At 49.6% G+C, this 16,492-nt stretch overlaps 1 protein-coding gene across 1 annotated transcript; it reads right to left on the reverse strand.

Moving 5' to 3' along the window:
* Positions 1-11,592: 11,592 nt before the first annotated feature.
* FZD7 (frizzled class receptor 7) lies at positions 11,593-15,966 on the reverse strand. Its single transcript, XM_066575420.1, has one exon. The coding sequence runs from the start codon at positions 15,813-15,815 to the stop codon at positions 14,154-14,156; it is 1,662 nt and encodes a 553-aa protein (XP_066431517.1). The 5' UTR covers positions 15,816-15,966; the 3' UTR covers positions 11,593-14,153.
* Between the last annotated feature and the right edge of the window lie 526 nt (positions 15,967-16,492).

A 16,492-nucleotide genomic window follows, 5' to 3' on the forward strand; every position in this document is an offset into this window, starting at 1 on the left:
TGTGAGGCAGGGACAGAACACATATTTATTGAATATAGGCAGTGGGCCTTTGCAAAAACATTTGTGGAAAAAAATCTATTTGGGCTGCCTGTGACTGTCCTCAGTGTACTGGGTCTCTGCTGGGGGTAGTTGTCCTCCTAATTCATACGCAGCCAGCTAAGTGTTACAGCAGGCTTGCGCAAAATTATTTCCTGGCTCTGTGTTGGCTGTTAAATCACCGCTGTATTCCCGTCCACAGTGCAACAGTCTGCAGTTATTTTACATACTTAGTGGTGACGCAGGGACAGAAGACATATACACTGTATATAGGCAGTGGGCCTTAGCAAAAACATTTGTGGAAAAAAATCTATTTGGGCTGCCTGTGACTGTCCTCAGTGTACTGGGTCTCTGCTGGGGGTAGTTGTCCTAATTCATACGCAGCCAGCTAAGTGTTACAGCAGGCTTGCGCAAAATTATTTCCTGGCTCTGCTGTGCGTTCCGTAAGCGAAGTCAGCCTCCAACCACAGGCCAATAAGTGGCACATTTAATTACAGCGTTCTGTTTCTGCACTACTGGTAATACAGTATGCTGAGGGGTAGGGGTAGGCCTAGAGGACGTGGACGCGGGCGAGGACGCGGAGGCCCAAGTCAGGGTGTTGGCACAGGCCGAGCCAGTGCGGTGGCCAGGGGTAGAGGCAGGGCCAGACCGAATAATCCACCAACTGTTTCCCAAAGCGCCCCCTCGCGCCATGCCACCCTGCAGAGGTCAAGGTGCTCTACGGTGTGGCAGTTTTTCACAGAGACGCCTGACGACCGACGAACAGTGGTGTGCAACCTTTGTCGCACCAAGATCAGCTGGGGAGCCACCACCACCAGCATGCGCAGGCATATGATGGCCAAGCACCCCACAAGGTGGGACGAAGGCCGTTCACTGCCTCCGGTTTGCACCACTGATTCTCCCCCTGTGCCCCAACCTGCCACTGAGATCCAACCCCCCTCTGAGGACACAGGCACTACCGTCTACTGGCCTGCACCCACACCCTCACCTCCGCTGTCCTCGGCCCCATCCAGCAATGTCTCTCAGCGCAGCGTCCAGACGTCGCTAGCGCCACTGTTTGAACGCGAGCGCAAGTACGCCGCCACGCACCCGCACGCTCAAGCGTTAAACGTGCACATTGCCAAATTGATCAGCCTGGAGATGCTGCCGTATAGGCTTGTGGAAACGGAGGCTTTCAAAAGCATGATGGCGGCGGCGGCCCCACGCTACTCGGTTCCCAGTTGCCACTACTTTTCCCGATGTGCCGTCCCAACCCTGCACGACCACGTCTCCTGCAACATTGTACGCGCCCTCACCAACGCTGTTACTGCCAAGGTCCACTTAACAACAGACACGTGGACAAGCACAGGCGGGCAGGGCCACTATATCTCCCTGACGGCACATTGGGTGAATTTAGTGGAGGCTGGGACAGAGTCAGAGCCTGGGACCGCTCACGTCCTACCCACCCCCCGAATTGCGTGCCCCAGCTCGGTGGTGGTATCTGTGGCGGTGTATGCTTCCTCCACTAAACCACCCTCCTCCTCCTCCTACGCAACCTCTGTCTCGCAATCAAGATGTGTCAGCAGCAGCAGGACGTCGCCAGCAGTCGGTGTCGCGCGGCACGGCAGCACAGCAGTGGGCAAGCGTCAGCAGGCCGTGCTGAAACTACTCAGCTTAGGAGAGAAGAGGCACACGGCCCACGAACTGCTGCAGGGTCTGACAGAGCAGACCGACTGCTGGCTTGCGCCGCTGAGCCTCCAACCGGGCATGGTCATGTGTGACAACGGCCGTAATCTGGTGGAGGCTCGGCAGCCTCACGCACGTGCCATGCCTGGCCCATGTCTTTAATTTGGTGGTTCAGCGCTTTCTGAAAAGCTACCCACACTTGTCATACCTGCTCGGAAAGGTGCGCCGGGTCAGCGCACATTTCCGCAACTCCAAGACGGACGCTGCCACCCTGCGGACCCTGCAACATCGGTTTAATCTGCCAGTGCACCGATTGCTGTGCGACGTGCCCACACGGTGGAACTCTACGCTCCACACGTTGGACAAGCTCTATGAGCAGCGTAGAGCTATTGTGGAATACCAACTCCAACATGGGCGGCGCAGTGGGAGTCAGCCTCCTCAATTCTTTACAGAAGAGTGGGCCTGGTTGGCAGACATCTGCCAGGTCCTTGGAAACTTTGAGGAGTCTACCCAGATGGTGAGCGGGGATGCTGCAATCATTAGCATCACCATTCCTCTGCTATGCCTCTTGAGAAGTTCCCTGCAAAGCATAAAGGCAGACGCTTTGCACTCGGAAACGGAGGCGGGGGAAGACAGTATGTCGCTGGATAGTCAGAGCACCCTCATGTCTATATCTCAGCGCGTTGAGGAGGAGGAAGAGGAGGAGGGGGAGGAGCATGAAGAGGAGGGGGAAGAGACAGCTTGGCCCACTGCTGAGGGTACACATGCTGCTTGCCTGTCATCCTTTCAGCGTGTATGGCCAGAGGAGGAGGAGGAGGAGGATCCTGAAAGTAATCTTCCTAGTGAGGACAGCCATGTGTTGCGTACAGGTACCCTGGCACACATGGCTGACTTCATGTTAGGATGCCTTTCTCGTGACCATCGCGTTACACGCATTCTGGCCACTACGGATTACTGGGTGTACACACTGCTCGACCCACGGTATAAGGAGAACCTTTCCACTCTCATTCCTGAAGAGGAAAGGGGTTCCAGAATGATGCTATACCACAGGGAGCTGGTGGACAAACTGATGGTAAACTTCCCATCCGACAGCGCTAGTGGCAGAAGGCGCAGTTCCGAGGGCCAGGTAGCAGGGGAGGCGCAGAGATCAGGCAGCATGTACAGCGCAGGCAGGGGGCCATTTTCCAAGGCCTTTGCCAGCTTTCTGGCTCCCCAGCAAGACTGTGTCACCGGTCCCCAGTCAAGGCTGAGTTGGCGGGAGCACTGTAAAAGGATGGTGAGGGAGTACGTAGCGGATCGCACAACCGTCCTCGGTGACGCCTCTGCCCCCTACAACTACTGGGTGTCGAAGCTAGACACGTGGCCTGAACTCGCGCTGTATGCCCTGGAGGTGCTTGCTTGTCCTGCGGCTAGCGTCTTGTCAGAGAGGGTGTTTAGTGCGGCTGGGGGAATCATCACGGATAAGCGTACCTGCCTGTCAACCGACAGTGCCGACAGGCTTACACTCATCAAGATGAACAAAGCCTGGATTTCCCCAGACTTCTCTTCTCCACCAGCGGACAGCAGCGATACCTAAGCAATAAGTAGGCTGCACCCGCGGATGGAAGCATCGTTCTCTATCACCATCAAAAATGTGGACCTTTTTGCTTCATCAATCTGTGTATAATATTCCTCCTCCTCCTGAAACCTCACATAATCACGCCGAACGGGCAATTTTTCTTAGGCCCACAAGGCTCGGTCATATAATTTTTGTAAACAATTTTTATACGTTTCAATGCTCATTAAAGCGTTGAAACTTTCACCTCAACCAATTTTTATTTTAACTGGGCTGCCTCCAGGCCTAGTTACAAATTAAGCCACATTAACCAAACTGATTAATGGGTTTCACCTGCCCTCTTGGTTGGGCATGGGCAATTTTTCTCAGGTACATTAGTACTGTTGGTACACCAATTTTTGGGGGCCCTCGTCTACAGTGTAATCCAATTAATTTTTAGCCCACCTGCATTACAGCTGATGTTACATCAGCTGTGTTGGGAACTGCAATGGGATATATTTATGTACCGCCGGTGGGTTCCAGGGAGCCACCCATGCCGTGGGTCCACACGGAGTTGTAACTGCATGTGTCCACTTCTAAAGAACCCCAGTCTGACTGGGGCATGCAGTGTGGGCCGAAGCCCACCTGCATTAAGCACGACGTTACCTCAGCTGTGATGGGCAATGCAATGGGATATATTTATGTACCGCCGGTGGCTTCCTGGCACCCACCCATGCTGTCGGTCTACACGGAGTTGTAACTGCATGTGTCCACTTCTAAAGAACCCCAGTCTGACTGGGGCATGCAGTGTGGGCCGAAGCCCACCTGCATTAAGCACGACGTTACCTCAGCTGTGATGGGCAATGCAATGGGATACATTAATGTACAGCCGGTGGGTTCCAGGGAGCCACCCATGCTGTGGGTGCACACGGAATTCCCATTGCGGAGTTGTACCTGCCTGTGACTATTTATAAAAAACCGCGGTCTGACTGGGGCATGCAGACACCTTGACAGAATGAATAGTGTGTGGCACATAGGTTCCCCATTGCTATGCCCACGTGTGCAGCTCCTGATGGAGGTGGCACAGGATTGGATTTCTCATTGCTTCTGTACAGCATTGTGGGCTATCGCCCCGCCCCTTTTAAAGAGGGTCGCTGCCTAGCCGTGCCAACCCTCTGCAGTGTGTGCCTGCGGTTCCTCCTCATAGCAGACGCACTTATAAATAGACATGAGTGTGGCGTGGCATGAGGGCAGCTGCAGGCTGCGCAGGGACAGTTTGGTGTGCGCTGTGGACACTGGGTCGTGCGGGGGGGGGGGGGGGGGGGTTGGGCAGCATGCAACCCAGGAGAAGTGGCAGCGGAGTGTCATGCAGGCAGTGATTGTGCTTTGTTGGAGGTAGTGTGGTGCTTAGCTAAGGTGTGCATTGCTAATGAGGGCTTTTCAGAAGTAAAAGTTGTTGGGGGGGGGGGGGCACTCTTGCCGCTATTGTGGCTTAATAGTGGGACCTGGGAACTTGAGATGCAGCCCAACATGTAGCCCCTCGCCTGCCCTATCCGTTGCTGTGTCGTTCCCATCACTTTCTTGAATTGCCCAGATTTTCACAAATGAAAACCTTAGCGAGCATCGGCGATATACAAAAATGCTCGGGTCGCCCATTGACTTCAATGGGGTTCGTTACTCGAAACGAACCCTCGAGCATCGCGAAACGTTCGTCCCGAGTAACGAGCACCCGAGCATTTTGGTGCTCGCTCATCTCTATTCCTCATGAAATCTAAGGAACCTAATTTGCAATGAGGGTGGATGGGGGGTGGGAGTGGAATAATTTGGATTCTAACAGTTTGATAGTCACATACTGTCTCTACACAGTGAGAATTAATTACTGTGCAGTTCCCTCATCTCAGACTCTCGTTAAACTGTTGTAGGGCCATTTTTATATGGGAAATTTTGCCATAGGCTTGCTGCACACGGGCAAGTCGGACCCCGCATGCGGGATTCCCACAGAGGAGTTCGGGCTGGTGTCCCCTGCGTACCTGTCCGACGACTTGTTTCTGCGCTGCGGACGTGCCAGCCGGCACTCCATCACACATGCGCAGTGGTCGCTGACACGGATCCCGCAATACTTCTGCAGTGCTCTCTGCAGAAGTGCCACAGGACGAACAGCTTCCGTTGACTTCAATGAAAGCCATCTGTGCGTAGCCCACACAGAATCGCAGCATGCTGTGATTTCTTCTTCTCGAGCGGGGAAAAAAAAAATAAAAATATCGCAATCAATTTCCGCTCGTGGAGATGAAATCACAATTTGCCATAGCATGCTATGGGGTGGTATTTCCTGCGGAGTCCGAAGGTGGACGCCCACCGTGGACTCCGCAATGCAATTCCGCCCGTGTGCAGGAGGCCATAATCAGGAATAGGTCCAAAGCATAGAACATATACAAGTATTTCCATTATACTTTTCTTTGTTTTACATTCCAGTTGTAGGTTAGGTTTACAAATACTGATCAGAATATGCTAATGTGAAAGTGGCCTAAGTATATTAAAGGGGTTGTACAAGAGCAGAAAAGTCTGACAATGTCCTTTTAAGAAACAGCGCCACCCCTGTGCATGGGCTGTGTACAGTACTGCAGCTCAGGTGCATTCGTTTGAATGACGCTGAGCTGTAGTACCAGATACAGTCCATGGATGGAAGTGGTGCTATTTTTGGGAAGAAAGCAGACATATTTTTCTAATCTGATACAACTTCATAAACAAAACTAGCAATTTCTATATTTGGCTGGCCGATTATTCCCGTAATGCACTGAAGATCTGCACACCATTCCACGTTGCCCAGATTCATGGTTGTCATGAGGTTTCTGCATCTAAGAGGAAATTTTCTCATAATAACATTTTATTAGAGAATTACCATGTGTTCAGTTTCTCACTGCAGTCTTTAGGGCTGCTCCAATTTGAAACTTGTTTTCCAGTTCTGTAGATCGACCCACAACGCAGGATTAATATCAGACATGAAGAATAAATGACATCCTGCTCTCAATTAGCAGCGGACAATAAAGCATATTTGGGGTGTGTATGTAATGACTAATGTGAACTAATTTTTCCCGCTGCGCTGAAGGGGGAAAGTTGTGAAAGCTGATGAGACAGATGTTAAGAAAATTCAGTTTTATTGACCTTGAAGTTGTCCAGTTGTAAACCAGTAATGGCCTATCCTCAATGCTATCAGCAGTAGATTGGCAGGGGGTCTTTCACCAAGGACCCCTGTTGTACATCTGGTTGCTGGATCTGTGTGCTTGTGCACTGATCTGATTTCTGCAAAGCAAACAGCCCTGTACTCACTACAGTGGCCAGGTTTGGTATTGCAGACCAAATTCTCATTCGTATCAATGAGCATTTGGTCTGCAATTCCAAGCCTGACCATTGCAGTGGGAATAGAGCGGTCTGCTTCCTGCAGAAATCAGCTCAGTGCATGTGAAACTGGCACAGCAAACAGCTAATAGGGGGGTCCCTGGCAATAAATAAAAAAGAAAAAACAAAGCCCCACCACCCTACTACTTATGGCCTATGCTGAGGATTAATATTTTACAACTGGACAACCCCTTTAACAATTTGGGATTTGGAATAAAAAGTAGGTTTGTGTTAATAGTATATTATGGCATGCATCACACTTAGGCTCCATTCACACAGGCGCAACAATTTTTTTTAACAGGCCCTGTCACAGCCACAGCGCGGCCAAAAATCGCAAGAACGGGAAGCAGCCATGACCAAATCACGTCTGCAACTCCCGTTTTAATGCACGTTCAGACAGCCGAGGCTATGGCACATATACGCCGCAGCCCCGGGATACAGTTGGCTGGAGGTTTAGCTCTGCTTAACAGAACTAGTCCCTCCTGCTCTTGGCTCCAGCCTATGGGAGCTGCCAGCAAGGGGGAGGGGGCAGGACTTTAGCACACTAGCTCCCACCCCCTCCCATGGCAGACCGTTGGCAAGGGGAAGAGAATGAGGAGGGAGTTTAGCAGTCACGCTGCTAAACTCCCTCCCACTTCCCTTCTTCGGCAGCTGTCATAGGCTGCCATATGGCAGCAGCCGCCATATTCCGGCCGAAGATAGTTTCAGAACTATCTTTTCTGTCCGACGTAAAAAGCCATTTCCAGACTAATGGAGATGACATTGATTGTTAAGAAATATGCAACTTAAAGCCTCATTCACACGAGCGCATTCGTTTTTACAGCCGCCCGCACATGCCATAAAAAAAAACAAAAACACATTAATGGAGAACAGCCACGACCGAGTACCGAGCGTCATTAGTGTTTTCTTGTCCATTCACACGGACGTATTGCGGGAAAAATACACTGCAGCGTGGAATTCCTATCAGGCAGCAGAAATCCTCAGAATGACTTGTAACAACTTAAAGGGGTTGTCCCGCGCCGAAACGGGTTTTTTTTTTTTTTTTAACCGCCCCCCCCCCCCCCCGTTCGGCGCGAGACAACCCCGATGCAGGGGTTAAAAAAAACAAACCAGGTAGTACTTACCCGAATCCCGGCGGTCCGGCGTCTTCATACTCACCTGCTGAAGATGGCCGCCGGGATCCTCTCTCTCTGTGGACCGCAGGGCTTCTGTGCAGTCCATTGCCGATTCCAGCCTCCTGATTTGCTGGAATCGGCACGTGACGGGGCGGAGCTACACGGAGCCGGCATTCTGCACGAGCGGCCCCATTGAAGACAGCAGAAGACCCGGACTGCACAAGCACGGCTAATTTGGCCATTAGAGGCCGAAAATTAGTCGGCACCATGGAGACGAGGACGCCAGCAACGGAGCAGGTAAGTATAAAACTTTTTATAACTTCTGTATGGCTCATAATTAATGCACAATGTACATTACAAAGTGCATTAATATGGCCATACAGAAGTGTATACCCCCACTTGCTGCCGCGGGACAACCCCTTTAAATAGCGGCAGCTGTCATCTTTCCCGAGGACCGGACACAGGTGAACTCCCTCCCATTTTTTTTCAGCTCCCTATGGGAATTTCCAGCGTTTTTGGCAAATAGGTCAAGACCTAGTTTTACACAGTCAGAAAAACCAGCGACTGAAAAAGGGTGCACTATTGCACTCTTGACGCGCAATTTTTTTTAGGCGCGTCAAAAAATAGTTTGTCTGAAAGAACCCATAGGAAACCATGGGTTCTTTTAGATGCGATTTTTTGACATGCCTACTAAGCCTAAAAACAATGCTCGTGTGAATGAGCCCCAAGTCATTAGAAATGCTGTGCAGTTAGAGTACTTGGCAACACGGTATTTGACTACAAAGGGTTTATATTTGTAATATGATGGAATGGCTTTACACAGGTATACACGCATTTACAGGGCAAGTTGCATTTCTGTGCGCAGCTGTGTGTTTCACTGTAGTTTTTGCACGTGCGAGTCATGCGTATTTATGCACGCGCACATACAATAAAAGGAATAATCACGCCACCATGCTCCCCTTGATTGAAATGGGCAATTAGTTCAGTATATACCATTTTCCCATGCAAATGCTCAGGAAAATAAAGCATGCTGCATAGTTTTTGCTCAAACAAAATACGTGTACAAATACATTTGTGAGAATAAGGCCTGGAGGAGGGCCAATTTTCGTGTACTAGAGGAACGTGAATAGAACGCTTCTATAAGAACTAATGGTTTCCTATAGAAATGTTCATTCACACTAAGAAATAATTTTAGACACGCAAAAAAGCTCATACCAATCAAAGATAGGACATGTACTGCAAAGCCCTCATCTAAGGTCCGTGGTGCGAGAAAAGATAGGACCTGACCTATTTGGTGCGTGCTTTCCATAGACGTCTATTGGGAGCTGGATAACACCTCCGATCCTGTGAGCGGGCTAATTAAAACAGCTCGAATTCACACGCTCTTTAGTGCAGTATAGGCACAATCTTTTCACGCACCTATAAGATCATGGCATCAAACAACGATTGGCCCATGTGAAGAGGAAGTCGTTGGTCTATGAACGACCTGTTTACTGTGAATGGAGACAGGCAGCCAGAGTGATCTCCAGCCCGCTGCACCTCAATTCACCAAGCGATCCTCACTTCTGTACTGTTACATAGGAGTCATTATCACTGGGATATCAGAGCACTTCCGTGCCAGACAGTCATCCCGCGTATAAGGAGCCTTAGTAATAGTGACTGATATTAACAACCGTGCAGATAATTCATCACAGTACTTATTAAAATAATACCTTTTGACATGACCTTTTTTTTTTAAACCTGTTTTTCGAATAGGAAATGGGCCTAGAAACTCCTGATAGACTAACAGATCAAATGTGCATTTGCCCTGCTAGTGCTGACAGTGGTTGGAGCGTAAGCAGTTGGTTTACACTTGTGTCTTGGACGCTTATAACCACAGGTCCAGCCGTCATTGATTTTTAATGCGCTGTGCTTGCAGTTACAAGTGCCGGCCACTACACGAGTTGGAGCAGCAGCTTGGGCTCTGACCAGTGTGTATGGCGGTGCTGAAAGCAGGCGCCCAGTCCGGTGATTGGCAGGTCATCAAAAGCATTTACATGGGGAACCCCTTTACAAGGGCAAATGATTGACGATCGTGAAAAACATTTATTTCACCCAAACTGTGGGAAGATGCCTCCAATCATCTGATAAACAAGTAAGCGCATGATCGTTGGGCGATTGCCTCGTTTATACTCCACCCAAAAGCATCTGTTGGCAGCACATCGCCCTGCGCCCAATCATTTGGGCACACAGTACAGCTGACTGCTCCAAGTAAACAGAGCCGAAAGACTTGTATATTAATGTTGATGGTTGCTCATTCCGAAAGACTAAGGACCTTGATATACGCCTGATCCAAATGTAAACCAGCTGCCGTTACAAACAGGGAAACAATAACCCAATATGGAAGTTATACTTCTGGGTGGAGTCGCCTTTCATGTCAAATTCCAACATTTCTAAATTGTGAGCTTTATCCTCATTGATGTACATTACTTCAGATTTACATTTTGGCTGAACACGGTCTCCAAACAATACGAGTTCCAGCATGTGGCTTAATTCAGAGCAGACAGAGCAACAATAGGCAGTTATGGAACAATATCAGAGATGTTATCCTAATCAACATTCATACAGGCAACAAGGCCAGTAATGACCGATGAGGGTTATAAAGAAGTCTCCATAACAAGGGTGACAATGTATCTGCTGCCCTGCAACTTTATATAGTATGGTGGGCATTGCTGTACTTTAGGACTAGGCAGCAGATACCCAGCCATCACAGGGCAGGTGTATACACCAATTCTGGAGGCAATTACACCGCACCTTGCCAGCAGTTCCTCTATTGTTAGATCTTAAGGAGTGACTAAGATGATAAGGAACCAAAGATACTGGAAATCCCCTGAAGTTTAGAATTTGTAGGGTATTCCACATCACTACTAACATTCTGCAATGCAGCCCAACCTGAGAAAACAACTTCTGCCAGCTGGAGTAATGTATTGGAGCAAGAAGGACCATACTGTGACAGTTGTGGCAGCCTGTATCCTGTTTGTAAAAACATGGATGGCAAAGACTGTCCTACTACAGTCAAGTGTCCTAGGCTGAGAGCAAAACTGCAACCCCTCCCCCAGCCATAACTGAATAAATATTCCGAGCACAATGTTATAATGTACAGGTTTCACCTATGCCACCACGAGCACAGAATGCAGCTTGTGCCACCATTGCTGTATGTTCAGCGTGGTATTGTTTATATGGGAGGCTTCCCACAGACATATTTGCACACGCAATATGCAGAGAATAGAACTGATCTCAATTGGTTCAATCTTAATTCGGATTTTGTGTACGCATGTTTTAGGAGTCTACAAGGAGGGGGGTGCACAGATGCACTCCCTATACCCACATAATTACACTACGCAGGGAAAAATAAAATCTGGAACTAATTAGGCTACATAGCCTTTTAAATCAGAGGACAGGTGTCCAACGCCCATCAGTACAAATGGAAAAAAAATTCTCTATCCCATTTCCCTGAATATAAGACATAGCATGATTTTCCAGAATTTGAGCATGATTTTCCAGGCTTTTTGAGGATGCTTGAAATATAAGCCCTACTCCAAAATTAAGCCCTGCTAAGAGTTAATTTAAAAGTCAATTTAAATAATGTAAAAAAGTTTAACCTTTTTGAAAAAATATAAGACACTGTCTTAATTTCGAGTACAATTATGTTGCACTAACATGTACGTTTTTGCACATAAGCCCATGTGATTGCCCTAACCCTTACATTAGAAGGTGCACAACCCCATTAAGATAACCCAGACTTACTTGTTCTACCCTTTACATAAAAAGTATAAAATATAATTCCACATTAAACCACCAAAAAGATACCTAAAAAGTAGGTTTTATTTAGTGTTCTGTACACAAGAGTGAGGCTTAGAAATGTATAAATACATATATATCTTCGTACAAAAAGGTAGATATTTACAAGAAAAATATATATAACAATGTAGTCTTCATCTGTTGATAGCTTGACATGCACATTATAAAAATCACGTATAAAATAGTCTTTGCGTTGTACATAGTATCTGACTGGCGAAATACACATTATGCAGCAACTGGTGTATTCCCTAGACGTAGAAAAATAAAGGGGCATTTCATCTGGAAGTGACAATACACTAGAAAATAAGAGATAAACCTGCCTAATTCTTCAGTTCCATCTACTTCCCTAGAACAGGATAACAGTGACAGTACCAGGACTGAGCAGACAGAACAGGTGGGATGCAGTCGCTATACAAGGGATGGGGGTGGGGTCACCTTTAACCTCTGCTTTGATGGGGTGACCCTTATAAAAAGGTGTTAAACATTGCTTAGGAAGTCCATTTAAAAGGCATAATGAATTTTAAAACCATAAAACTTCACTTTACTGAGTCTAAATAACACAGAATTGTTGTGAAAGCCCCAAAATCTTAACCCACAGCCCCTCCCCAAGTTATGGGTGGCAGAAGAATCCAAGAGGCCATTTGGCATTTGTCTAGAGAGGAAATGCTTTAACCCCATTTGCAGCTGGAGAAGATAGCAAAGCCTTGCAAGAGGAATGTGTTGCTGGCCCCACACCCAAGAACCTTTAACCATTTCCTGCCTGACACACCAGAACACATGCTTACCCCACAAGGGTTAACACTAGCCAATAAATCTATTAAGAAGTTAAAAAGCACACAGATAAAGTCACTTAAGGTCAGTGCTAGTAGCCTCAGCATCCCTATACAAACCTTGTTGACATAACAGTAGGAGAGTCTCCACCAAAAGGTGCTATTTGCCCAGCTGCTGTGGAGGTGACACTACAGACACTGGAACTTGGGGGAACATACAAGGGCCGATCCTCTGAGTAAACATCACCTGGCAGTTGAACAAATGACAGATGCAACAATGTTTCCACTAGAAGCTGCTTCTAACATCCTGTAGCACCTCACTGAGCCCAACATGCTCTGCAGCCACAGGCCATGAGGGCAGGCTGGGAGTTCTCCTTCCAATATCGGAGAGCACCGTTCCCTCCAAGCTGTGCACCCTGGAAAGTACAGTTAAAAAGGGGGGGGGGGGGGGGGTATTCCCTGCAGAAAGGAATATCTGTAATTGGGCTCAGTAACCTCAGTGTTATTTTAACTCTCTTTTCCAGTTTGCATAACTTAGACTGAGCTCTGCTGAAAGCTTGAAGACTGGAGGTATTTGGGACCTTTAACTCCTGCAGAACGTTTCCACGAGATGCAGCTCTAGTCTCCATTCACACGGGGCATGGTGGTTTCAATAAAAACTGCACCAAAGAGTGCCTTTGCAAAACTGTGCGCATTTTTTGCCATCTTTAACTACAAACAGTTAAAAACACACAAAACACAACACGGTTTCACAAATGCACTTCTTGGTACAGTTTTTACTACAACCCCATGTGAGTGGAGGTGAAGGCTCCTGCAGATTTTTGCACTGTGAAAGGTCCCTTTAAGGGCTTGTTCACACCTGTATTTGCTTGAATTGCATCTGGGGGTTAAGGTTATTTTTAGAACAGAAATGCATAATTAAAAATGGAAATAGGAGTTTCCTCTTTTCTCCCATTGATTTAAAAAAAATAAATCTTTAAATGGAACAAATGGTGCAGTCTGCAGCTCTAGTTATACAAGTTCACACTAGCTCCCCCCCCCCCTCCCCCTTTCTCTCTTCTTTTTGACGGACTTAGTTTTTGCAGAAACTGGGACTGTGCAAAACAAGTTGCTTTCAGTTTCCCATTGACTACAAAACACTTTTGTTCCTTTTTTCCCCCAAATCTAGACAAAAAGTGGAGCGGTCTGCACTTTTGAACTAGTGTAAAAAAAGCCAAAGTGGAGACTGAAGATTGATAAACAGAATGAAAATGAAGGTACAAACGTTTGTTTTGTTTTTTTTTTTTTACAGTTTTGCTACTTTGACAGAAAGAAAAAATGCTAGCGTGAAATGGACCTGGAAATTCATTATTTTTTTTGTTTTTAAACCAAGGAGAGAAAAAAAAATTACTACTTTTCTCTTACTTCAGCTTTTCTGTTCAAAAAAGGGAACATCCAGAACAGAAACGGCAAACAAGTATAAAACCGCCCTGTAAGCAACGATACAGCAAATTAAAATGATTATTAAAGAAAAACCCAAGACAATTTATACAGCGAGAAGATCTACAAATATAGAAAGATGCAACATAGAAGTAGTGATCCTGGTGCAGAACGTCTTCTGGACTTGCTGGCAAAGTAAATCCCACTGAACACTACAGTCCATTACTATTAGAAGCCTGAAACGGCTGATAAGAGCGAGCAATAGGGATCCTCTATCATCACAGGACAATGTGCATAGTCTAACTGCAGTCAAGTTATTATAACTTATAATGAGCCCTGGTGGCCATGTGCAATAATTAGTCAGTGGTCGGGGGCTCCTCATACCGCCGTCTCCCCCTTCCCACTAGTGCCCAGTCTATGGTAGAACTTGCGCCAGGACTGCAGCGTCTTGCCGGACCAGATCCAGAAGCTGGAGGTGATGCCGACGATCATGGTCATGAGATACTTGATCATGAAGACCGTGAAGTCCGGGCTCATGGGGGAGAAGTGCTGCGCCGGGCAGGGGATGGCGAAGCTCTTACAGGTCTGCATGAGCCACGTCTTCTCCCACGTCTCCCGGAACGCCTGCTCGTAGAAGTAGCAGGCCAGCACGATGGTGGCGGGCACCGTGTACAGCACCGAGAACACCCCGATGCGCACCATCAGCTTCTCCAGCTTCTCCGTCTTGGTGCCGTCGTGCTTCATGATGGTGCGGATGCGGAAGAGGGACACGAAGCCGGCCAGCAGGAAGGACGTGCCGATGAACAGGTAGACGAAGAGCGGGGCCAGCACGAAGCCCCGCAGGGACGGCACGCTGCTGATGCCCACGTAGCACACCCCGCTCAGCAGGTCGCCGTCCACCTTGCCCATGGCCAGGATGGTGATGGTCTTCACGGCTGGCACTGCCCAGGCTGCTAGGTGGAAATACTGGGAATTGGCTTCTATGGCTTCGTGGCCCCATTTCATGCCGGCCGCCAGGAACCAGGTGAGGGAGAGGATGACCCACCAGATGGAGCTGGCCATGCCGAAGAAGTAGAGGATCATGAAGAGGATGGTGCAGCCCTCCTTCTTGGTGCCCTGCGCCACCGTGCGGTAAGTGTCCTCCGAGAAGCGCTCCAGGCACACGGCGCGTTCCTCCAGCAGGAAGCCGGCGGCATAAGCCACGGCCACCATGAAGTAGCAGCCGGAGAGGAAGATGATGGGCCGCTCCGGGTAGCTGAAGCGCCGCATGTCCACCAGGTAGGTGAGCACGGTGAAGAGGGTGGAGATGCCGCACAGGATGGCCCAGATGCCCACCCAGAGCCGGGCGAAGCGCACCTCCTCCTCCTTGAAGTACATCAGCCCGTTGGCTTTGCCGGGCTCGCACGGCGCGCCGCAGTCCTTCTCGCCCAGGAAGCGGTACCCGAGGTACGGCGGCACCTTCAGCTGCCGGGGGCACGAGAAGTCCCGCTGCTGCAGCGACTGGAGGGTGAGGACCTCCGGCAGGAACGGGGTCGGGTTGGCGGTGGGGATGCCCGGGGTGTCCGAGGTGTTCTGCCCCACGCAGATCTCCCCCGCTCCGTGCACCGGGAAGTTCTCGCAGCGGAGCCTCTCCGGCCACTGGAAGCCGAACTTGTTCATCAGGGCCTCGCAGCCTTGTCGGGCCCGTTCACACAGCGAGCGGCACGGCGGGATGGCGTTCTCCAGCACGGTGCAGACCGGCGCGTACATGGAGCACAGGAAGAAGCGCAGCTCCGGCGAGCACTGCACCTTCACCAGCGGGTAGAACTGGTGCACCTCCAGCCCGGCGTCCTCCTGGTTGGTGTGGCCCAGCAGGTTGGGCATGATGGTCTGGTTGTAGGCGATGTCCGTGCACAGGGGGATGGAGATGGGCTGGCAGAAGCCGTGGTCCGGGGCGGAGATGCCCTTCTCTCCATGGTACGGCTGGCCGCAGGAGCAGGGGGAAAGCAGCAGCAGGGTTAGCGCACACAGGAGAAGGCGCCCCGCACTCAGCATCATCATCCCGGGCAACAAGTGTCTGCCGTGCGCGGCTCCTGGCAGAAGGAGGCGCTAGAGTGCGCGGAGCAAATCAGCAACAGTTGAAGAAAGTCCCAAGAAGCCGCTCAGCTTAGCGCACACTCCTCGCCACTCATAACTCCGGTGCCTCAAACCAGCGCCGCGCTCCTTATAAGAAGGCGGGACTCCGCAACAAGGGAAAGGGGCGGGGCTTCTCATAAACTCCCTTGATCTCCGCCCAACGTCCTGGACTGCTCATTCACAAACCCGCGGCAGACTGGAGGTGGGCGGGGCGTCGTGCCGAAGTGTCCACCAATCAGCGCGTTTGTTTTTCTTCGTTCCTCGTTGTATGAGGGGGGGATGATGGAAGCTAAACAAAGCGAGGGGCGCGCAGAGGGGGAGGGCGCGGCGGCGGGGGGCGCAGATGGGAAAAGTGTGAGGGGAATGGAGAGAACTTGTGTGCTGCCCCGAGTAGTGCAAGAGGCCGCACCATACATGCTATAGGGGGCACTGAGTATATCCTGTAGCTCAGGGACATATGAGGAGAGCAGCCTGCTCCTGGTTCAAGGGGCTTGTCATTAAACAACCCCGTGCCCCACTGGACCCTGACAACTGTGGGCATTCTCCCCTCTACTGGGGTCTGGGACGCAGATGGCAGCGTGGTGATTTGCAGGTAGTCTGTA

Source organism: Eleutherodactylus coqui, chromosome 8, assembly GCF_035609145.1.
Source record: "Eleutherodactylus coqui strain aEleCoq1 chromosome 8, aEleCoq1.hap1, whole genome shotgun sequence".
In the NCBI taxonomy this organism is placed as follows: Eukaryota; Metazoa; Chordata; class Amphibia; order Anura; family Eleutherodactylidae; genus Eleutherodactylus; species Eleutherodactylus coqui.

Bases quoted from the DNA above. Each gene is read 5' to 3' on its own strand.
- FZD7 (XM_066575420.1), bottom strand. From the start codon at position 15,815: ATGATGATGCTGAGTGCGGGGCGCCTTCTCCTGTGTGCGCTAACCCTG.